Genomic DNA, 24,370 nt, shown 5'->3' with positions numbered 1-24,370 from the left:
TATGTAACTGTAAAGTTGAAACATAATTAACTATTTAAACGTGACTTTATCTTTGTAAAATGTAATTTGAAAAAATCGATAAATTATGGCTCCAAGATATCGCAAATGTGCAAGAAAAAAATAACATAAATAATAATAAATAATAGACATATATCTTAAGAATTATTTACAGGATTGAAAGGTGAAGGCAAATGAATAAATTCTGATCTCAAAATATAATATCCAAATTTATTGCTCTGGAAAGAAATGATCTGCTCTTCGCACGACAGAAACGCGAGCAGTCTTATTTTCGACGTGTCAAAACTACGAGTTACAATATACGCTATAAAAAAAAAATTAAACAAAAATGGAAAATCTCTCGAAAAAACGCATAGACACTACAATGAAGTCGAAATTGCGCATAGGCACTGGCGAGAGAAAGAGAAAAATATGCGAGTTAATAGTCATGGAATGGTTTTCGATAAGCGGCAAGGAAAGCGGATTATCCTTACAAATAGAGGATTTACAATAAAATCGCGCCGTCGTGTGGTTGAACTCGTGTAAGTGCATATTCGCGGGTGCGTAATAATTGAATAATCACATAACCCAAAATTTATCTAATAAATGTGCCATCATGAAAATGAGATTATATTTATTTAGATTGTAGCTCCAACTAAAAACTCGTATTTTTTTTCGACGCAATAAAGTTCTCGCTTTAAACTCATATTGTACTTGAATTGAATTTTTATTGATTCATAATTTTAGGTAGAACTTTTATTATTTTAATATTTTATTATATTAACCTAATTAATCATTATTAATATTAAAACTAGCTTAATATAATATGATCGATGGAATCATTTTTAAATAATAAAGTTCCACCTATACATAATACAAAGAGAAATAATGAGAGATTCTACATTCAAAGTCTTAATCCTAAATGTAAGAACTTCCACTGTTATTTTTTAAAAAATTTACGAGTTTTTAATTAAAATCTTGGATTCTTGAATTTGTGAATTCACCTGTAAATTTAAAGATACGGATCCTTCAACGGATCTTTCAAATCATAAATTGCTGAAATCAAGTTTCTTAAAGATTAGAAAAAATATCCGCATCACGAATATTGCACTTAGCAAAAATTCAATGTCCTCGCGAGTGTACTTTATGCAATTAATTGTAAAAATAACACGATGATCATTGCAACGAAATAATGATCGATGCAAAGAACATCGGATTATTATTAAGTATCTGTCGTACTGAACACTGCTTCTAATAACTCATAATAATGCGTCAGTAGAATCTCAAGTCAGAGAAACCCGCTTTCGCAGCGTACATTTAACGCCAAGGCACTTGATTCTCATTCTTAATCATTCAAAGTGCAACTCAAATTCAGAGAGGACAAATGAGAGACTATACCGATTATCACGTTTAGCGTTAAACATGCGTTACGAATGTAAGTAGTTCTTGCTTTGTCTAGAATTGTAACGTGACACTGAAATTCGAAAACGCAAAAACAATACATCCATTTATACGCGTAATACGTATTTTTCGCGTGCCTGCGCTGAATGTGATGATTTCGAATTTGCACTAAACAAAAATCCGTAGATTACGGATAAATAAATAATAACTTTTCGCGAAACGAAGCCAGAAGAATTTTAGGGGCTACGAGATAATAACACTCATTAAGCAAAATTATTTTTTCCTGAAAAATATTTATTTACTTATAAGTGACAAATTTATAATAAGGATAATGCAATAACCTCCTTACCCCTAAAACTTGGAAAACATATTGCAAAAAATTCATAATTTATATTCAACATAAAAAAAATGTATTAGAGATCTAATCGATGCATAGATCTCCACCGCGGAGATATAATTTAATAAACGCGAGAACCACTTGAACGGGTTAATATTACTTATCAACGCATACTCATGTGTAGAACACTTTAAGAAAATACATATATCACCTTACGCACTAATAAGGCCTGTGCTTTAGGTATTTACGTCCCGATTCATCATCGCACGTGTAGCATGAATAATGCGGATGTTCAGCTTCGAATTCTAATAACGAATGGTCACAAATTATTATTACACTATTAATAATTGATCTATCGTCAATACGAATGACTTGAAAAATGTAGTATTAACATAAGATGAGATTCGGACGATTGCGTTTAGCTCTAAATGCGCGGCGCGAATGCGGGAGCTTAGGAAATACCTTACAATTAGATTAACTCACTTGCTTATCACCGTGATAACACATTGACGCGCGTGCAGCGGATGAGCGCGCGCGCGTGCAATGTCACTTAAAAAATAAAAAAATCAACGCGTCCTTCGTAAAACGCTCGATCGCTGTTTTTTATTAACTTACCTTCTGGATTAAAAACGTGCTACCGTAAAATCGTACGAAAAATGAGTGTTTCTTTTCGGTGCGCGTTCCGGAGAAGAATCGGACACTTGAACTAACCCTTTAACTCTTCCGCGACTTTATCGGGATTGGATTTTCCAGTGGATCTTCTCGGACCATTAAAGCGAAAGGTCCCGTGAATCCCCGCGAGTTATCGGTTTCTCGTGTCTCCGACAACTTCAATCTCGGGACCGTGTAACGAAGCCCCGGAGACTCCTCAATTCTAATCAGATCCACGAAACTTTGGAACTCTCCGATGTAAGTGTCCAAAATTCTTGCACCGCGCGCGCACGTAAGAATTGCATTCACGCAAATACCATACATATTCTCGCGGAAAAAGCCATTACGGAGAGGCAGGATTAAGCAGAGCGCTATTTAGCTCAGCCACGCGGAAAAATTAATTTCTCGCCTTCCACTGCGGTTGAACTATTTTTTCCCCCCCCCCTACGTAAAACTAATTTCACGTTACATTCCACTCGAACAAACTACTCGCAGTGGGGAATAAAGTAAAGTTTTGGACACTCGTTACGCAAAAATGTCGCGAATTTCGCAATTTGCTGTTATTTGTCTTGGAGTCAAATCAATCCCGCGTTATTTTCCATTAGAATGAAAATGGGGAAACGAATGAATGCGTAGAGAATGACGATTAGGCAGTCTGTACACACACACACAAACGAAGGAAAATTATTGTACGTACATATATCTCTTCAATCTTCTGAAATCATCGTTTAATCTATATATCTTTTTTATCGTGTAAATACTTAAATAGCTATTACGAATTAATTATTGATGAATCACCGGTTAATCACTCGCGTGTACAATACTTAATGAAATGAACAGAACATTACGTGATGATTTTGAAGTTATTATTGCGAAATCAGTAATGGCGAAGCAATCGGAACACCGCAGGAGAGCCGGAAAGCGGTCCTGCGTCTACGCGGAACCTCAGTCTTTATCATACGCGTCGTTTGTATGAATAGAAAAATTAAAAGTACTCTCTCTCTCTCACTGGCTCGTCGATACGCGTAAACTACAATTGAGAAAGAAAACGAGAAAAGTCGTAGCACGTCTCACGATAAGACATACGCAGAAAGTCATATCTGAAGCAAGATTTAAGGACTCGCACGCTTGGGGTCACACGTTTCCGCCATACGGCTGAAAAATATGCGCGCGCGCATAGAATACGATATCATCTACATTTAATTCGCGTCGATGAAAGAAATCGTTACACCCCATATTCACTGTTCGCATTCGACACGCGGATATCAAGGATGTCGGAAAGTAATCCAAATCCCTAATTTTTCTCAAGTTCGCGAAATTTATTCTTACATGGGAGATCATAAATCATTCCTTGAGTGGCAGCAGCTCTAAGGAAAACTCAAGGGATTTTACGTAATTTGGAATTGCGGGATATTAAAGCCAAAAGATCTCTGAAACTTAAGCCACTATTTGAAATCGCGAGATTTGGAAATCATGAGCTCCGCAAAAATTTTATTCTTGCGTTATCGACTTCAATCCGGAATTCTGAATCTTTCGAAAAATTAAAATCACGAATCTTCGACTATAATTTTGACCCTCAGCTCAGTAAACGGTTGAGACGTTCAAAATATAGATCAAATTTTAAATTTGACAAAAAATCTTGAATTCGCAATTCTACCGGGATTCAATCGATTGTTATTAGCGAACTTGTACTAAATTATTGCGGGCAAACATTGTTCTACAATTCGCGGGAAAGACAGACTTACCTTTGAAGTGTCCCACAGCGAAGTGCGAGGCTAATAACAAATTTGGGAGTTCAGCGGGGTGCTAATTCCCGATTATTTCCAGCGTCCTTAATATCGCTGCGAATTAATTCGCCCTTGTGTGTGAGATCGAACGGAAAAAATCGCGCTTTTGATCGAAAGAAATATTTCCACGGACTGCGAGTAAAATATTAAGAACGGATCAAAAGCGCGATGAGAAGAAGGGTTAATGGTGCTTCGAGTCGCTTAAATTATATGTTTTATCCTGCGACACGGGCGCAGACCAGTCTATCGCATTAACCTGAGTCAAAGATCAAATCTTAAGCAGAGTATTGTACAGGAAAATCCACTTTCCGGTGTCGGTCGTGTGCACGAGCTTGTATCTCCGGCTGGCCATTTTGTCAATGAAGTTCTTCGTTTCCGCCTCGCTGTGATGGGGACTCCAGCGTATCGACAGTATCGATATTCTTATGATGTCCCAAGGAATAGTGTCGAGCACCTGCGATAATTTTCGCTTTTATGATGTGCTCTGCATGCGATTTTCATCGTTGATTGCTTTTTTTTTTATATAACTTTTTGATAGAATCACATTTTAAGATATGTTTTTCCGATAAAATTTTCATTTCACAATTGACATATGCGGTAAATATTTCACGCATATATAACGTATTTAAATCTCGAAATGGTTGTCGTAAAATTGTTTCCGCTCTTTTTCAATAAAACTGGAAAACGCGATAAAATCATGCGTAATGAAGCAAATTTTTAGTTAAAAGAGGGAATTGCAAAATTATTCGATTATTTCGAGAGAAACGGTAAATTTTAATCAAGGTACTGAATTCATATCATTTACCTGGCCATCAGGAGCGTCGGGGCTGTCCAGATTCAGGTAATCCAAAGTAGTGGCGTTGTACGCTAACAGCACGCTGTAGAGAGGAAAACATTTGAGTCTGGTGGTGGGAAAGCCATCGTCCGATGATACGAGGCTATTAGGGCCGTCGCCCAGTTTGGTGACCTGAACCTCCGACTCCTGGTGATATTTTATCTACAACATCACATCGCGCATGTGAGTGAGCGATTCACGCTTGTTTCGTCATATCGACGAATATGCGACTCTCACCTCTTTGGTATCCGTATCCGTGCTCAGACAGGCGTGAAGAACCCGCGATCTCGGATTTCTGGTGCTCCTCTGCGCCTCGAAGAAGCTCCTAGGCTCAGTGAGTATCAGGACACCTCGCCAACTCAGGTTGGACTCGAGCCAAGCGGTGCTAGAAATCGCACCTATCTGAAAGACCGGTATGACGCTTAATTAAGTAACGAATTCGCGATAGGAATCGGGAGATAAGTCGAGTTTAGCGCCGGTCTGATTCTCGCCCTTTGCGCCGAAAAAAGAGAAGATAGATCAGAAAGCGGAGAGATACGAAGTTCAACTATCTTGTTCGCCTACTTTTAACCGGTTGCGTGTCGGCGGTAATTTCCTAGTTTTGCGTGCTGCGCTAATATTACGGCGTACTATCACGAGTGATAAAGAATTGTTAGTGCAAACCGACGATATCTAATGCAGGCTTTTAAGACTATTAATATATTTATAGTTCGCTCTGATTTTAAGTGGAAAAATTGCAAAAAAAAAGAGCGCGCAAGAAATATTTTTAATGAGAGAAGTTCAACTCTAAATTCTTCTGAAAGTACGTTTATAAATTTTCAAGCATATCGTATAAAATACTTCGCAAATGCTCTGAAAGGCCTAATATAAATTTCGTATAAATTCGGACAAAAGTATCTCGAAAATTTTAATATTTCCAGTCTCCACAGTAGTTTCGGAGAACAGTTTAAAACCGCTGATTTTAACTCCGATTTTAATTTTACTTGTTTCTAGGAAAAAATTCCGAGGCGGACCATTATTCATTATAACTTTTTCATATCCGGCAATAAGTATCTTGACGATATTAAATGTGAAAATCTAAAAGAATAAAGTACACTCGAATCGAAGCGAACTGTAAAGTTCGGATATTTAATTACATCCCAGAAACTTGGTTCGTCAGAAGCTATTCATCTTCAGCCACTTATAATGCGAAAATTACTGATACCGCGGCGATTTAATTAATGAAAAATCCCCCTCCAGACCGACCGAAGATTCTACCGCGGTAGTTAAGGATTTATAAGAACACTCTGTGTGATACAAACCATTCTTCAATGTCTGTAAACCGCAAGTTTCCTCAAACAAGGAGAAATTATACCGTCATATCGAAAGGATGGGGCGTCCGATACGCGCAGCGGTGGACACACGGGACATTAATCATGCACGGGATTAAAACGGTAAATTTCTCACCCTGCTGATGTACTCCGCGTAGATACCTTCGCGCTTGCCCTGCGACAAACTGGCCACGTACTTTTCCTCCGACGTCTGATTGGCGTTCAATGGATCCTGATGAGTCGTCGGTTTCAGATGCACCTGCCGTATGTACGCGACCAATTGCGGATTATCCATCGAGACGCTGTCGAGCACGTAGTCCCTGGTCATGTTCGCGTCGAACGCCTGTCTCCTGTAACGGAACGTCCGCTTTAAGTTGCACCAGTGGCGCTCAATCTTGTCTAATTCGAGACGCGATCACGCGATCCTCCCATAGTGAGGTAATAGAAACGCAAAGCGATAAATTTCCACGTGCCGAAAACCGCGATTACTTTTGCGGAAAATTGCGAACCGCGCAGCTTTTTTGCAGACGATAATAATGAGATTTTATGGTACGTGAGATTGGAAATTATTGCAGAAGTTGAATGGAATAGTAAAAACTGAGCGGGCTTCTGGTACCGTTTCATAAAACTTTGAAATTACTTCCACATTTTTGTATATCTCTCGCTTTTTAATCGTGCATAATCACACAAGGCATCATTCTTTTTCTAACACTATAAAGAGCAAATCCTATTGCAAACTAAAAAGATTTTTCATAATATTAAAATAAGTGAAAGAATTAATGTTATTCCCATGCCTAATTTAATGCAACTCTGAGTAAGTGATTAAAGAAAATATTAGCTCACCTCAAGGCCGCGGCTTCGCTCCAAACGAGAAGCAGAGCCATGGCGGTGGAAAAAGCGGCGAGGAAGGCCAGGCAGGGGGCCACTCTTCTCCACCAGGTCCTTTTATAACTTGCAAACGGCGTGGTAGTAGGTCCTATAGACGGTGGCAGAATTCCGTTTGACGAAGGTACCCCTGCGGGAGCCATTCTGTGAGAATAGAGCGAACGTGTGAACACATGTTGCACGCAAATTATGCAAATGGGACAACCCAAGGAGTTGTAGTCTTAACAATTTCACAGTCTTTTGTCGCGATATTCTATTCCACTTTCGAAGGTCGAATCCCTTGCAAAGAGACAAATAGAAATCTTCCAGAATTTTTCAACGATTTAAACGGTTTCAACCGAACTTGAATACCCGCGAAATCGCTTTTTCAGCTACTTCAAGGTAATTAAAGTAACTGAACCGATAAGGCATTAATCGAATTATCAGCAGGTATCAGTGGATATTACTAGAATAGAATATTATTCAATCAGCAACTTAATTAATAATAAGTAAAATCTTGCTTCGCAAATTAGCTTGCATCGGTGAGTTCTTGAAGAAAAAAATTTAATTAAAGCTGGCGAAAAACAATTTAATTAGAAGTTTAATTAAATTTATTAAAATTTCAAAAATTATGGAAGATAATAGCTTTCCATTGTATTCCCGCTGAAAGGATTTTCGACTCAAAAGAAGCTATAATAAAAAATATACACAGATTGTCCGGGACACCCTATATACATAAACGCGAAGGTATACACGCATGAGTCACCCTGCACTTTCTAACGAGCATTTTTTCAGTCACGTTCAAGTGAATGCACATCTAAGGATTCAGACAAAGGAAGACCCTCACAGATCGGTTCATCACTCGTTTGTTATCTGTCACGAATCATCCGTGCGGCCACTCCGCCGAATAAATATTCAGTTTCGATTGCAGTTTCGTTTTTTCCTTACAGATAAAATTTTTTATATTTTTATTTAGCTTAATAGATTTATCAAAATTTAATAAAAACAAGTATAGCAATTATTTTCACCATTTGTCTCTCAAAATTATTATTCAATTTATTATTATTTATTTAAAACAATACATTCGGCTTTAATAAAATAAATATATTGAGCAGCCACAAAATAAACAAGCACTTGAGCAATAAACGATGCGGTCCAAAACAGTTGATTTTAACAGAATTTATAAAAATAGTTTTCCATCGTATGCCAGGCAAGTTTGCGTGCGTTATACAGCACGGAATAATGTTTGCTCCGTTATTTGTCTCACACTGTTAGGCGAGGTTTGCTATGTTGCCGGCACAAACTTTGCGTCACTTCGCGAGGTTCGCCACTAATTTACTGCAAACTTTTAGCGAAGGCAAAGCATAGCAGATGTTCGCCGTCAAATTCGCTTATCCAAATTAAGACAAACGTTGCTTCTCTCTGTTGCGCGATATATTTCACACGAACAATTTCGTAAGTAAAATAAATCTTTATAAAAATCTCAAAATATCAAGATTTTTTAAGCTTTTGGCAATAAACAAACTTTTCGGGATTTAAGTTTCGGAATTTAAATCACAAATAAAGAATTAAAACTTTCTTTCCGCATATAATTTTAAGTAAATCTCGTTTTAATGGTATTTAAAAAATAATATTTGAGATTTTTTAAGATTTAGATAAAAATTATGCAAAAAATTGCATTCGATCGAATCACCGCTACGATGAAATCCGCTCAGAATCCATGAAGGAAGTCTATATTAATCGCATACCGCGAAGCACTGTATAACGTGATTCTGACACGTTCAGCCATTCGCGGATACATCTGTCCGCAGCATCTACTCACTTCGCTATCACCGGCTCCATGGTGACTCGTGTTCTTCCTTACACGCGAGATCGAAGCTTCGACGACAACCATTTATATCTCCCGTCAACACACACCGCGACGTTTCGCTCACGTGCGAGCGCTCTACATCCCTAGCGCGTGAGTCCGGTTGGTTGAAACTGCACTTTCCCGCACCGATATATGTATATATCGTCGTATTCCTCGATACGCCGATGTGCCGATAAATTTCACGTCAAAATCGCGAGCCCGTCGCGAGCGTCACGCGCCCCGCAATATTTGCCAGCACCGGTTAATGCTACGTCACGTGGCTCGACCTTCCCGCCTGTTGTGTTTGTGTTGTGTTATGTGTTGTCAGATCGTTTCCCCCCTCTGCTCGTTCCGCTTTCCCCGACGCTGCAACGTGAAATCTCTCTCGACGAGCGTCAGTAGGAGAGAGAGTGATTATCAATCGAAGCTGAAGCGCGCTTCCTCGTTGTTCTTTTGTTTCTATTGAAAAAATCCGTTTGTTGAGGCAGTGTGTAACAAATTGAATATTCGATACAGTTTCCGATCAAGCGACTTCAAAATGTGTTTTTCGATGAGCAGTTGGATTGCATAAAATCTTTAAAAGAGGTATTATACATACGCATAATTTCTTTCTTTCTCAGATCTTCCAATAAATTGAATGTCAAATAGATTGAATCTTCAAAATGTAACTCATTTTGCATTGATTGAAATCTTCAGATTTTTCAATGTGGCTTGAGTTTCAATAATTTTTCAGTCCAATTAAACAGTTATTGAATGCTTCAGATATAGCGAAATATCTTCTTACGCTCCACTTGTGTTTCTTGACAGAAATTAAAGTCTCGAGAATCGCGAAAATAAATTAGCCTAATTGGTTCTCGAGTCTTCTTGAATGACTGCAAAACTAAAACGTTTTTCAAAGAATAGTCGCTGCGATCTTTTCCTCGTTTCGCTCTTCTTTTCCGTGTGTATTTTTTTTTATCGTACAACTGTAGCGGAGGATTCTTCTCGTGCCTATCTCTCGATCCACCTGGATTTTTATAGAACCGACCTCTCGAAACAGCACTCACTGCGATCCCTTCTGGATCTCCCTCATGTATTTATTACGATAGATCCCTGGAAGATCTTCCACGTGTTTCTCGTCGCGATTAGGATTCTCCGCGGGATCGACATTCCTCAGAGTTTTCCACAAATTTTCTTTCTCACTCCTACAGCAGGAATCGATGTACTCATCGTTCTCACCGAGATCGATTCACTCGGAGTCTCGCGTTGCTCTCCCGAGGGTTCTCCGATCCATCCTAAGCACAAACGTTCCTTTCGCTTTCGTGAATCTTCTCCCTTCCCCCGGAATGCAGTCGGAACTCCTTCTCCCGCGGGGATTCCCCGGCGGATTCCCGGCGAATGAAAGAGACCGACAAAGACGATGACGTGTCGCGCGTTTACTGAACGCGGCGTGATTCGCTTCGCGTCTTTATCGCCCGGTCGCCGACTTCCTCGGCGACGACTGCCATCGAATTTATACATATATCGATTCGAGCGAGACGACAACGACCGTGCGCGAACAAAGACAGGCCGGAGTCGTCGGGGCCGCGGCGCGACGCGACGCGACGGACGAGCACTCCGGAACGCTTGTGTGGCGGCCGTCGTGCCGAGAAAGCGTGTATCGTGTATTATGGTCGAATGTCGCATTGCAGCGGCGGCGACGTCGGCGGTGGCAACGGCATACACGATGATGCCTGGCCGCCGCCGCCGTCGCATCTGTCGCCGTCCGTCCTCGTCGCACGCTCGCGCCCGACCGGCCGGTCTCCGTCCCTTGCATTTCCTTGACGGGACTTCTGTTTTGTCAGTGCCGATGGGGCCCGCGAGGGCCTTCTGCGCGACAGCCGGCGAGCGACGAATACGAATACGCGAGGTGTGCGTTGAAAGAGCGCTGCATAGCGTGTAGAATGTGCGATATAAAATAAAGATTCTCATTGTGTCTGCTTTTCCTGTAAAAAAGGTTGGACAACTTTTGTGTTGCAAATTTGGGTCAATTGCCTGAACTTTTTTTTACTTCAAAATTGCAAATTTGCAAATTATAACTGTCGACTCTCTCATATGCGTTTCGCACCGCCAATTTAGAATCGCAAATTTCGGCAATTATGAAGTTTCTTCATACGGTTATATCCGCTCGTACGCATGAATTGACGTAACAATGTATGCGTAACACGTAAGAGGTACGATATAATTGTCACCATAAATTATCATTGTTTGACAGAATTTCTACCGGGCGCCTCGCTGGCTGGGACACTTGGAAGCTATGTTTATCCAAGTACTTGAAGTAAATTTGTTTACAATGGCTTTTAGAGTGCACTAATGCGCATATAAATACATTCAACTGAATTCGTCGACAGACACAGCCGAGAGATTTATAGTAGATAAAGTATCATACAAAGTTAGCAAACTCTCCGAGATAGTAATATGTTTACCCAACTTCTACAGACACACTAACTTCTAACACCTTCACTTGTTTAACGGATCATTCGTAACTGTATATATTCGAAATGTCAAAGTAATTTCGCAAAGTTTCTTGAAGATAAGCGAACGCAGACAAAAAAAAACGAAGAAGAAAAATAGCGTTTAACTTCAATATGATCATTAATTCACAGAAAATTTTATGAAAACAATTTATAACAGAGCAGTGTACATTTTAATGTGAAAAACTATTTAATAGTTAAAAAAATCGAGATTTTAATTTACTCTTTCACGATTATTCATCTGTTTGAGCGAAAGCTGTTAAAGATTTTTTGTCGAAACGATTTAATTTCCAATCGCTTGTTACTCAAAGGTAATAATACTTTAAAATAATCGTTATTTTTGATCCGTACTCTACTTGTGAGTTAAGAGAAAGTGAGATATGGTCGCGGAATGTTCTATATATAGCATGGAATTGCTAATAATCCTGAAGCGATACGATATTTATAGTAGACTTTGATGAAATGTATCATAATTCGCGTCAAAATTGTCCACAAAATTCTAATTAGGGGACAACTTGTTTTTTGTGACTCGTTATTAGTTGACATAACTATTTACTTCTTTTATCTTTATTGCGATATTGTTAAAGAACAATGTTTTCCGAACAACCAGAAACTCAAATTGATCGCTTTTTAGCTAATCAAAATTCTATTCATATTGAAATCGAACCACCCCAGTAGGCAGTGTTGGAAATGAGATTTCTGAACCAGAGGCACTGCAAATCACGCCTTACCAACTCTCGCGCAGAGACTTGCGTAACGCACACTGCACGCACACAAGATAAATCCGTTTTGCTCGCCTTAGTACATGAGATATCCATCAGCTTAGGGAAAAATATTACACGAAGAAATTCTCTGAAATCTTCGAAAATTGAAAGACCACGTCTCGGTGCCTCCCTCGTTCCATTTCCATCACTGCCAGGATAGTCGAGCTTCTCTTGTTTCCATTATTGTACGAGTTTACGACCGCGCTTTTATTTCACATTTCTAACTGTAACCGCACATTTTTTATATCGCGTTCGGATGTAGACGGTTTTACTCTTCTTTCGCGTACCTGAACCCGCGGCGACCTATCCTCTCACGTCAGAATTAGAGCATCGTTCCACAAAACAGGTTTCCCTCTTGCTCCTGCTCGCGGGATCCGCCGAGACGAAGCGAGCGGATCCACGATGACTCGACCCACTGACGACGCGCCGCGGCTGCACAATGTTTATGACACTGCCGCGGATGATGACACGCGAGAGTACCCACCGGGAGGAAGTTGCCTTTCTCTCTCTCTCTCTCTCTCTCTCTTTCTGCCTCCCTTTGTCCGTTCACCGCTCCCTTCCTCCTCCTCGCCTCCTCCCACGCCAGTCCGCGGAGAACCTTCAAACCAGTTCACAGAGAACTCGAGCAAAAGACAGAACCGTCGCGATTCACTCGCGCGAGCAGCCGCCGCGACGCGTTACACCGTCGGGACGCGCTGCACCTGAATGGTGAACTGCAGAAGAAGAAGAAGCACAGGCAACGTACTACCGTCGTGCCCTGGCTTGTCGCGAGTGGTCTGCCTCTCGGCTGCCCTCCAACACCTGGAACCAGCGCCCGACGCTGGTTCGTTCGCTGAGTACAATGCCTCCTATATCGGGTGTCCTTCTTTAAAACGCCGCCTACCTCCATCCTCAACTATCCCCTTCAAGCCGACGAGGCCGCCTCTCCTTCTCTCGCTCGCTCTTTTTCGCTTTTACGAGGACACTCTCCGCTCTCCTAGCCAGGTAGTAACCAGTGACTCTCATTCCGGTCAGGTGAATGGCATCGGACGGTCTCAGGACTGAGCGTGTTTGTAGTTTGCGGAGAACTTAACAGGCCGCTAAATTGCCTGAGATTGCTAAAACGTTTTCCTACCTATGTTTCCAATTAGTGAATTTTTCATCGATGATACAAAGAGAAAAAAGAGATGTTTGAGAACGTGTTCACATTTATTAGTTTATTTATTCTTAGTTTTCTCGGGCAATCCTTTTTCGTGTTTTTCATTACCAATATTATGTATGTGAAACAAGAATTTAATTCATATATTTCTACTAACAGCGTTTTTAATATTGTTCCATTAAAATAGGATTATATAAATGTTGAAATAAACTAGATTATGATATACGATTTTTTTCAGAAGATTATATGAGAGTAAATCGACTTTACCGTAAAATATAATTGTAACAAATACGTGTCCGTATTTGTTGCTTTTTATGAGATTTAAAGTGAAAAGGATGCGTGATTAAAAATTGCATTACACAGAAACGTAAAACCAAGATATGTAGAATAAAATATAGAATAATTTTTTCTCTTTCTCCCCCCCCCCCTCTCTCTCTCTCTCTCTCACATATTTTTCTTCTAATTCACTCTGATGCATATGCAAACCCACATTCTCTATCATCTCAAAGTTTAAAATATACAGCCCTCTGAAAGCAGACAGTGCTCTCTGTTTATACATAATTTTATGTTATGATTTAATTTCTAACTTGCCGCCGTATTATCAACGTCCACGCTTCTTGAAATTGTATCTCGAAACAAGTATAACATTACAGGGATCTTTTAGAAAATAAACTTTGAACGCGAGGCAACTTGTGCGAAAATATACAAAAGACGTACATTTCACGTTCGATAAAATATTCAATCGGGAAGTTCTTGAATTATTGATGGCGCCGAGAAATGTATCGCAAATTTATAGGGAAAAAAAATAGAACACGTAAAAGAATTTGTCGCTAAAGAGAAGAATGATGATGCGATATATTGTGAACGTGATCGAAATGAATGAAATAAACTCGAAAAACTCGGACATTGCGGCTCAGTCGGTCGGCTGCATGTTATTGATCCCGCAAGTTGCGGCCCTTTGCATCGCGAAATATCGCTGCTGAAGTGGACAAAGGCGGTTGCGGTGTGCACGGTTCCTTGATCGATGCGGAATGCATTAATTTTAGACTCAAAGGAGTTTGAAGTTCAGCCGCGTATGTACATACACACGTCGCGTCTGTATGTGTCAAGGATTGGAAACCGATGCAACTTCAATAGTATCAGCTCCGGCTTTGCTTTACACACACGTAACGGATCTACTGAATATTATGTTCGCACAATGTAATTATCAGGCGTGTTATATTTGCGGCTTAATATTGCGTTCAGTCGTAACAATAGAAACGTATTTTGCAGCATAGAAAATTCATCCGACCAAAATTGTATCGATAAATCCGAAGCTTCTTCGTATCCCATTTTCAGGAAGTTTTCCCTATTATGATGATATATTTTTTATACAATGGCCTTGGCGGTTGTAGTGGGCGTATTGAATTTTTATGTGGGGATTGGTGGAACAAGGTGGATACTCTTATGGATCACTCTCATAATTCATGAGGTCAGCGATGACAAAGGATACCGGTAGCGAAGAAAAAGGACATTTTTTTATTTAAGAGCTCAGTGCGAAATAACGAGATCGTCTTTCCGCGAAAGGTGGAAAGAAAAGCCGGACGAACGACAGCGACAAGGGGCAAAACGAATGAACGCGGTAACGAGTAACAGAAGAAAAGGATGGAACAACGCCAGCGACATATGGAGCCACTTTTCTTCGACGAGGGCGACGTGCGTACAGCTGCGGTTTTGACGTAATAATCCGAGAAAATCCGCGCGCGGAGAAAGAACACTCGAAATAGCCGTGTAGATGCGCCTTTTTTTTAGTCCGAATTATATTTTATCATAAAAAACAAAGCTCGAGCTAAATGCCGAGTCTAAAGAAAAAATTGCTTAGAAGTAAATTTTCATCCACTGGATTAGCACAATGCTTTTTAAAATTTTTATTAATAGTCCTCAAAATTATATGTACGTACTTCTTTATACTTTTGTCTGACATTTTACAATGGAATTTTTTTGCTAAATTTTGCAAACGAGTTTAAAGAACTTACATTTCTTTTTTTCAAAGTATTAATCTCGAGCATAAAAATGAAATTTTATCAAACTTAATCTGTTTTCGGTAAAAATGGAAGTAACTGCAAACCATCTGGAAAATCGTAAGATTATTCCGGTTCTGAAATGACAGATGCAACGCTCAAACGACATTTTTCTTCCCTTCGCTGACTCGCTGACAGACTTTATAGCCGGTAAAACCTCTCGATCTGCGGAACCGTATAGATAGAACGTGAGACGTAAATACGGCGTATAAAATTTAATGCAAGAGACGGATTTATAAAGATTAGCATTTTATTACTATTGATGGTCGTATTAATCTTAATTAGGCAATGACAATATTCGCGATTGCAAAACCAAGTCGCGATTCGATAATGACGCTTTATCGAAACGACTAACGTTTACTTACCACTTCTATCAGACGCGACGCTCGCAGGAAAGTAAATAAAATTATTAAAATTAGTAGAAAAGTTTTGATAAAAGAGTACGAGTCAAAAGTGTTACGGCTTCGTGTCTGACATTACCTCATATTATGATACACACTCTTTAGAGGCAGATGGCACGAATTCACTGCGACACGGAAAATAGTCCGACCGTCCACCAGATTACCCTTCGCAATGACCGAGTACAGCTGCATCTCGAGTCGGATATTGTAGCGCATATTGTGCGTGCAGATAGAATTTAGGTAGTAAGATATCTACTAGCTGTAGGGTCGCTGATGGAAATCATTTAGATATGTCAGGCAAAAGGGTCTGAGTGTTTATCTTATATCTCTTATCCCTCGCGCGTCACTCTTATTATATAATCTTATATCTCGCTCTGTCTCGGAGTCCTCGTATAGAACAAAGGAAATAAATTACAAAAAATGTCATTTGCTCTGAATCTTTATACTCAGTTCTTCATTTCTCTTATATCAGATTTCCATATATCATCCCTTGACGTATGTAATCCGTATGTATTATCGACTTCAAACACAGATTATGTATACAACGTACCCGCGCATGTATGTATTGAATATTCATTTAGTTCTTCTCTCTCTCTCTCTTTCTTTCTTTTTCTTATTTTATATTCTCATAATTTATCCCTCGTAAGTATTGCAGGAATTATGCAAAAGGTCGGTTATCTTGAATATTTATTTCTCATATTTTACTCATTTCTCTCTCATATTCTATTTGTTATTCCTCTTATATCGCATTTTCGCATACCGGCGGTCCTCAAGAGCTACTCGGATTATACAAAGTGCACGCATCTTATTTCTCATTCCTCTCGCATCGTATTTTTATCTATTTCATCTATGCTTCCGGTTTTCAAGTATTGTACGAAGCACCGGCGGCTCCTTCATCAGCCTTACGTATCGTACCCTCTGCATCGCGTAATCTCTCCGTCTGTTCGGGAACCGTGCCGATTATACAAAGTGCCGGCTACTCCATATATTTACCTTTCGTCTTACTTCCCGTTCCCCTCGCGACGCCCTCGCATCCTCCGGCCCTCGTGCACATGGCACGCGCTCCGCGTACCCGTTCGGGCGCAGACGCGCCGACACGCGCGGCCACGGGGTGGCCGTTGCGCGATCATCAGCAGCACACGGCTGCGACGCGACACTGTTGAAAACCGGCGGCTGGAGAACACTCGTGCGCGGACCGCGACCGCGGCAGCTCCGACCTCTTTACTCCGGGACGCTCGACAGCGTGCGACTCCCGCGTGCAATTTCCGCGCGATCGGGCGAGAAGTTTCCCCTTTAGTGCTGCAGGTGTATTGGTATGTCAAGAAAGTTTCGACGAGGTTTGTCTCGGGGTTGAAACACTCGGCGGGACTCGAGCTGCTCGATATTGGCAGACGATGTTTCGATATATTTAGTGTTGTAATCGCCGACACACACGGCCGAAGCTGAAAGTCGCTCGATGCTGGAGGAGACGTTAGTATTGATGAAGATTGATATTTGCGCAACTTTTAGGTGGATGAGAGAGTTCTCGATGGAATGTTCGCTACACATGTTAGATGCTGTAGCAAATATATTCTATTGAGAACATTGATTATCATTTTTATTACGATGTTTCATATTTATTTCTTTTATTCTTACAATTATATTTTATTTATCAGTATTTTTAAAATAGCAACAGTAGCCTTTTGGGGTTGCTTTGGAATACTTTGTGAATATTTTTGGGAAAATGCGATATTAGTTCTATATTGCTCTTTGCAAATAATTGAAAAGAAAAGAAATCTGTATAGTTTCAAATTATATATAGAATTTATTTGTGCAAGTTGCATGGCTGTTGCATCAAACAATACGTTAGGAAAACCAAGATTTCGCTGCACGTGTTAAGTTAGTGGATGATCAGTTCGATTATTATTTTATTTAAAAATATCGATGTTGTAATTATGTGTTATATAGGAAAATTATTAACAATGTAACTACAATATTTTTAATAATATTCTGCAAGCACTGACTTTTTAAATAAATTAAAAGCTAGTTTTCAGACGTGAAAAATGTTGAGAGAATCTGTCACTCCTTTTTAATTTTCAACAGCTCATATTTTGCTATTTAAATTTCTAATTCTAAAAATTCTGCTACAATAAAATCTAAAACGCAGAAGCAATATTTATCGACTATTTGTGACTTTGGAGTTTAACTTCCGGAAGTTTCATGTTTTCATATAACTTTTGATATCGTCCTAATTAAAGCTGTAGTTGCTGAGATAAAGTTAATTCCAAACTTGTCCAAAAGATATCGTTATCATTATGTTTGCACAAAAGTCGTAAGTATAATTATATAGAAGAATATAATATACTTGCAAATATATATTTACTTTGCATATTTATTTTGCACAACGCTGTGCTTCACATCAAACTGCAAATAAACTACTTTCAAAGAATAAAATCGCTATTACACGATATTACAGTCGAAAGATATGAAACGCAAGTTCGTACCGTTAAGATTTATTGCAATTCAACTGCGAAAGATTAAATTGCACAGAATGAATATTTAATCGCGCAATATGTCAAATTTCTCAAGCAATTGTCTTGTAATTAATGATGCAAATTTCGAAGGCAATTATACATAGTGTGGAATTTCGCGAAATTAATTTTGAAATGCATATTTTATGGTCCAAATTGTTTTCCGATTTAATTATTTGATGCTTATTAGCATTCCTGATAATAAATTTATAATAAGCTCTGCATTCTCAATTCTGTACGTTTGCAATTATCAGCGCTGCGATATACTCTTTTGTTAAAGAAAGATTAGCTTCAAAATAATTAAAATAATTTGCGGCAGTGGAAGAAACGCGATACAGCGGGCGTAATGGGATACTTTATATAACAGTTCTGATGTATTTTGTTCGCTAGTACTGACAAACGACGGTACTGACGAACGACGGTACTGACGAGAGAGCGGTTCTTTAATAAAGCGCCGGACTCATTTGCGCTGCAAAAACGCGATTCGATTCTGCCTCGGTGCGACGCAATATAATTGAGGGTGGCTACTTGAATGTAAGAGGGAGTAACGCGTTTGCAAGTTGCATTTCTTCTCCACCTTCGGTCTCGCAGATTTCATCTGCGTGGAAGTCGCATAAAAGGCGAAAGAACGCGTTCGCCCGGTTCTGCATCAGCAATCTCTCAACTGTGACATTTGCAAAATATCAGTACGGAGAACTACAAACAACACAAAGCTTCAAAAGATCTCTAGAAGTGTGCAAAGGACGTCTACAGATTGAAATATCTTTCAAATCTTTTCCACGCTCGCAATGATTATAGATCAATATCGAGATTTTTTTTCGAAAGATTGTCCGCAAAAAAGCGATGCGACATATGCGGGATATTAATCCTACTTGCGTAATGTTTCGCAATTTATCTATTTTATCGGTGTCATTGAAGAGGGTGTCCGAAGCGGAGCGGAACATCTGTCGCATTTTTCAATGTTGATGTAATTATTATACTGTAAATATTTACTACTGCGCTCAAACTCTAAGCGACTCCGCTTTTTCCACCATGATTGCATATCAAAGCGCCTTTTCTTCCTTCATTCCCGACATTAGCAGTGTTCTTAAATTTCGACGAGCATTTTTTTATATAAATATTGCAAATACTGTACTACCTGAAATTTCGCAAATATATATCGCGAACTTTCTACATATTTAAAATTCATGAGCGTGCTGCATAGCGCTCAAGGTACATAGTCGATCGAAACACGTAGAGTATAAAATAAAGATCTTTGAAGGTATTACACGGGTATCATGACAATCTACTACGCAGGGAAATTCCTCTCTTGAGAAAATAGCGCATTCATCTTGCCGCTCGTGCTTGTCGCGAGCTTGTTTTCGTTCATTGAAATGCAGCGATTCAGTACACCGTATAATCGAATTTGGCAACAGCTACACTTTGTTCGCGCTGCCAAGGCAAGTTTGTCAAATCCACGTGAACGTGTAAATAGGATCCGGTCGGTAACGGCGAAACTTTATTAAGGCGTCCACATTCGATCTGGCGGCAACGAATAAGTAAATTTTCCGCTCTGCGAATTTTTCTTCGCCGTCCGTCCATAGTTACGCGGCAGTAATAGCGCGCGCTTTTATACCGGTGCTTTTTTCACAAAGCACAACTCGCCCTTTGAGCATTTCTCTCCGCAGGTAAATAGGCCGGAAGTCATTCATACAGAGATCAAAGGCCATGCGGTTTTTTTAACGGATTTTGTTCCATTTTTAATGCGGTTAAAATCCACTGCGTGCCACTTCAAAATTATTCATTAAATTGACCATTTTCATAAAAAATTTAAAAAATAAAAATTTTTGACACGTAGACAAAAAAATTGTTGTAAATTTTTATTACACTTGGCAAATCTGCACTACTGTTATTGAAATAACAATTGCAAGAATACCGAGACGTACACTTGAAAATTGAGGTTTAAATTAAATAAACCGGGCATTGCTGGTAAAGACTCTTAATATTTTAAAAGTTATTCGATTATTAATAATTCTACGATAACGAAAAATTTCAAATATAATAACAAGTAATATTTTTGTAAAAAATCACATAACATATTCTACTGCCATTTTTTAATATTCCATGAAGAAATATTAATTATTTTTTTAATAATGCTCGTTTTTACTCATGTCATGTTATTGTCTTTATAATGAATATTTAAAAAAATGTATTTTTATATATTTTACATTAAATATTGACGTTTTGTCGGGGCAGTTATGTTTCTTCTATTGATAAAACGCGATGGCAAAGCAAACATGATGGATGAATAGGTGATATATGTCTCGACAAATGTGTATTCCGTACTAACATCGCGAGCGTCGAGATCGAACGAAAATGTCGAGATACGTGTACAGAGGAAGATTCATTCGCTCTACATTTATTCGACAACCCCGATGTTACGCTTGATAAGAAAACTCCGTCACGAACGGGGGTTTGCCTATCTGTAATGTAAAATTTTCCTCGCCTTTTCATTCAGAGGCGGTGAGGAAACTTTACAAGCTTTCATGGGCGTTTTAAATATTAATGTAGGTATATTTCCAAAATAAGAAACTTTTTTCAACGTGAATCTTTTTTCGATATCCATCAAATATTCATTTTGCTGCACTTTTCCACTTTTCTAGATTGTTTTTCGCGATTATTAAATTATAGTCCAATAGTAGATTACGGATGCAAATAATAACATAAATGGAAGGATCGATAAATAATATTTTATCGCTTATGTCTTAAAGTCGGAAAAATCAAGAAGTAATTTCACATTTTTACCATTATACCGCATATTTATATTGACGGTATGAAGATTAAATTTACTTTTCTGATAATTTATCTGACAGCCATCGACAAATAGGTAAAAAATAAATACGATAACGCTATGAAACGCTATTAAAAAGATATTACATTTCCATCACGGCTCATTTATCCGATGATGTATTGTGGTAAGGAGGTCACTTCGCAAGACATAGCATACATAAGTGGCTCTGCATGCGCCAAGTAATGTGAAACGCGTTGACACCTACGTACACGTGACACCTCGAAAAGCGACATGTGTGTAATGACGTAAGAGACGCAGCACGTTTCTCACATCCGATGTCTCTCTGATTAATGCTGCCATGTGCCCGTCATTAAATTTTCGAAAATCTTGAACGTAAATACACGTATCTTGTAGGCGAGCTTTGATTCACGCGTCACAAGAATATTTTATTACTTTCTTTTTATAACATACCTGTGACATTTTTAATAACTTTCTTACAGCAGAATCATCCAACATTCGTAGAATTAAATGAGCAAAAGATCAAAGCAAATTATAATCATGTAATTATTATAATTTTGCATAGAATTATAATTATTTAAAAATAATTGCACACGTCGCTACTGGCTCGATAGATGTAAAAATTTTATTGAAAATCAATACAATAATTCAATCGATGCAACTGATTCCAGCAGCTGCATTGAAGATGGAGCGTACATTTGCGGTGGACCGCTTTGTTAATTGTCGATCAATATTGTCAGTGAGAATAATCGTTCACTCGATCGAATCCGAGGGCAATGAAGCGCGTTTCGACAACCGCGGACATAATCGAATTAAAGGCGAAGATCCATAATCCATTATGTATCTGTACGAGGTCTCATACGGCTGTATGCATCCGTCGCGTCTGACGCAGGGGGTCTCCCCATTCGATCTGCAATTCGAGTGGCGGCTATGCATCAGCCGTCGTGTTTGCTGCGTCCGCACTAACTAATCAACGCCGTTAATTGGTGCTGATGCAGCGTGCGTTCCGTCCGCTCTGTGGACGGCGACGTCGATCGCGCATAGAAATCCGCCGATTAATACACTGTCACAAGGGAAGGTTCGTTGTCATGTCGATGGGGAGAAACGAACGATTGTTCGTGCTCGATCGAGGCTACTGCGAGAATTCATTCACGCGAAAGAGCTCACTGTTGTCACGCGACGGGATTGGTTTCAGCAGTTTGAAAAACCAGGCCACAATGTTGTTACGTTTATCTTCTTTTAACAATATGTTTCAATATCTCACATTTTTTGTACGTGTATAAATGTTTTTTTTTTTTTTTTTTTTTTTTTTATTAAACTTAGTGAGTTTTAGATAAGAAAATTCCGATATTCAAATGTTATTATTCGTAGTTATTTCTAGCTTTTATATTGAAAATTATACGAAAATGAATGATTATTAATATTGTTAACCTTACAAAGGAGTGGAGAAATAATTGATCTATCACTTTATCTCAAGTACTTTTCATTGTGATGGACTTTTGTGATAGATTCAAGGCTCGCTGCTTTTAAGATATTTAATTTTGAAAATTGAGAGATGACGCGGCATTGTGCAAGCTGGCGTTCAGTCAAGTTCTATTCAGCAAAGCTCGTCTTTCATTCTATTCACTGTAAGCCCGCGAGTTTCGATCCGCTAATTTGGCAAGACGATCTTGTATCATTTATCGCGCATGACGAAATTAACATTGTGCACTGTTGCCTCCCCGCGAAATCAATTAACGCTCAACGAAGGATGCAATCCGTTACAGAGCCCGACCGTCGCAAGCAAGACTCGGCCACGGCGAAAGCGCCGCGAGCAGGCAGATCCATCGCATTGTCGACCGGAGGATCATCAGCGACGTCCGCAATTATTCCGCGCGTTAGCGCGATCCCCTAATTAAGCCGGCGCGAGTCAGCAGCAACGGGCCACTGCTAATTAATGCCAGCGCTGTCACCGCCCCCGGGGGACATTGCCAGCTCGATCAGCGTCATCAACCAGCGGATTTAACGAGAAGCCATTTGGCGTCGTGCAACCACCGTCTCTCTCTCTCTCTCTCTCTTTCTCTCTTTCTCCCTTTCTCTCTCTCTCTCTCTCTCTCTTTCTTTTCCTTTTTCCTCTCTCAAGAAAGATGGTGCGCGCTGTCTGATAAAAAGGGTTGTGCGACGAGGCGTCGCGGCGCTGTGACAATGCGGAAATATGAGACTTCCTACGTCAACCAGATCCTACCGTCGTTTTTGTTGTGGTTGTCGGCGCTGCAGCACTCGCACCGATGCAACTTACACCGGTCACCGACGCACACGTCCAACGTCCATTGAGGAAAAATGGGTGCCAATCAATCGACCCGAAGTGCGCCCACCCCCGGAGAAGAAGGTAAAACCCCTCGGTCTTTACGAGAAAGAGAGCGCGCTTCAATTTTTTATGTGCTTTCGACGCGATAATTGGAAATATTGAGTAATGGAAATATTGACTTAGAAATGTTGACTACAGTCGAATAATGGGACGGAATCTGATATTTTACGAAGTATCGATAACTTGATTTCAAGCTCGATTGATAAGGAAATGATCTACTTACTATTTGTTTCTTTTTCAATATGTCTTAGCAATATCACAAATGGTTATTTTTTCTCTTCTTTCATTATGACAGCAAGTAATGCAAAATGGAGTTAACATCGCTTCCAAACTGTCGATACAAAGTATGAAGCAACTTTTTATACAGACCTAATTGAACTCATCGCGGCGGCCACCTCATTTAAATTTAATTAGCGATAGATTCATTTTCAACGTTAAAGACAACAGTCAGTTAATCGCAGTAATGATTGACTAGAAATTGGATTTTATAATAATTACACAATGCATAAATGCGTGAAAAATAGTACGGTGCGTGCTCAATTATTGCTCTGCTAAATTATCTTTCACCGCGCGAGGATCGACACGCTTATTTTATATTAATATTACTCTGTTAAAGTTATGAAATGCGGATTTTAATAGAGATTCCGTCGGTGTTATATCGCTCCACCTAGTATTGTGTAATTCGCATAACTTGAATTCTCGCCCGACTGGAATGATGGATATGCATCGACAACTTGCGTCGTTTCACGGAAGATCACCTTATTCTATCACATTCATACCTCGCTGCAGCCGCAGCTTCCGCGATATCTCGTCGTACACGTGACGTCGCGTAGAAATTT

General features: G+C 39.5%; 2 protein-coding genes across 9 annotated transcripts in view; one reads left to right on the top strand and one right to left on the bottom strand.

The window, feature by feature from the left end:
- Window positions 1-24,370, top strand: part of LOC105679131 (serine/threonine-protein kinase 32A) — a 72,654-nt gene that overhangs the window by 34,320 nt on the left and 13,964 nt on the right. Inside the window, exons 1-2 of one of the 7 annotated variants that reach the window (XM_067348622.1) lie at window positions 9,469-9,616; window positions 22,951-23,552. The exons of 2 other annotated variants lie outside the window; for them this stretch is intronic. In XM_067348622.1, the coding sequence (XP_067204723.1) occupies window positions 23,504-23,552 (49 nt within the window). In that variant the 5' untranslated portion in view covers window positions 9,469-9,616; window positions 22,951-23,503. Of the gene's footprint in view, window positions 1-9,468; window positions 9,617-17,035; window positions 17,357-21,878; window positions 23,553-24,370 lie in introns of those variants that run through there. 4 more of the 7 variants (XM_067348620.1, XM_067348619.1, XM_067348624.1 and 1 more) reach the window with 4 other exon arrangements.
- Window positions 209-13,036, bottom strand: LOC105679134 (protein Star-like). Of its 2 annotated transcripts, none has more exons than XM_067348646.1 (6): window positions 12,575-13,036; window positions 7,162-7,347; window positions 6,455-6,668; window positions 5,246-5,410; window positions 4,979-5,170; window positions 209-4,627 (listed from the first exon to the last, which is right to left on the bottom strand). In XM_067348646.1, the coding sequence occupies exons 2-6, from the start codon at window positions 7,344-7,346 to the stop codon at window positions 4,442-4,444; spliced, it is 942 nt and encodes a 313-aa protein (XP_067204747.1). In that variant the 5' UTR covers window position 7,347; window positions 12,575-13,036; the 3' UTR covers window positions 209-4,441. The 2 variants fall into 2 exon arrangements, with proteins under 2 accessions (XP_067204747.1, XP_012234406.2); XM_012378983.2 differs by lacking the exon at window positions 12,575-13,036 and adding an exon at window positions 9,005-9,296.

This window comes from Linepithema humile, chromosome 2, assembly GCF_040581485.1.
Source record: "Linepithema humile isolate Giens D197 chromosome 2, Lhum_UNIL_v1.0, whole genome shotgun sequence".
Classification (NCBI taxonomy): domain Eukaryota; kingdom Metazoa; phylum Arthropoda; class Insecta; order Hymenoptera; family Formicidae; genus Linepithema; species Linepithema humile.
This window is presented reverse-complemented; position numbering and strand designations above follow the sequence as displayed.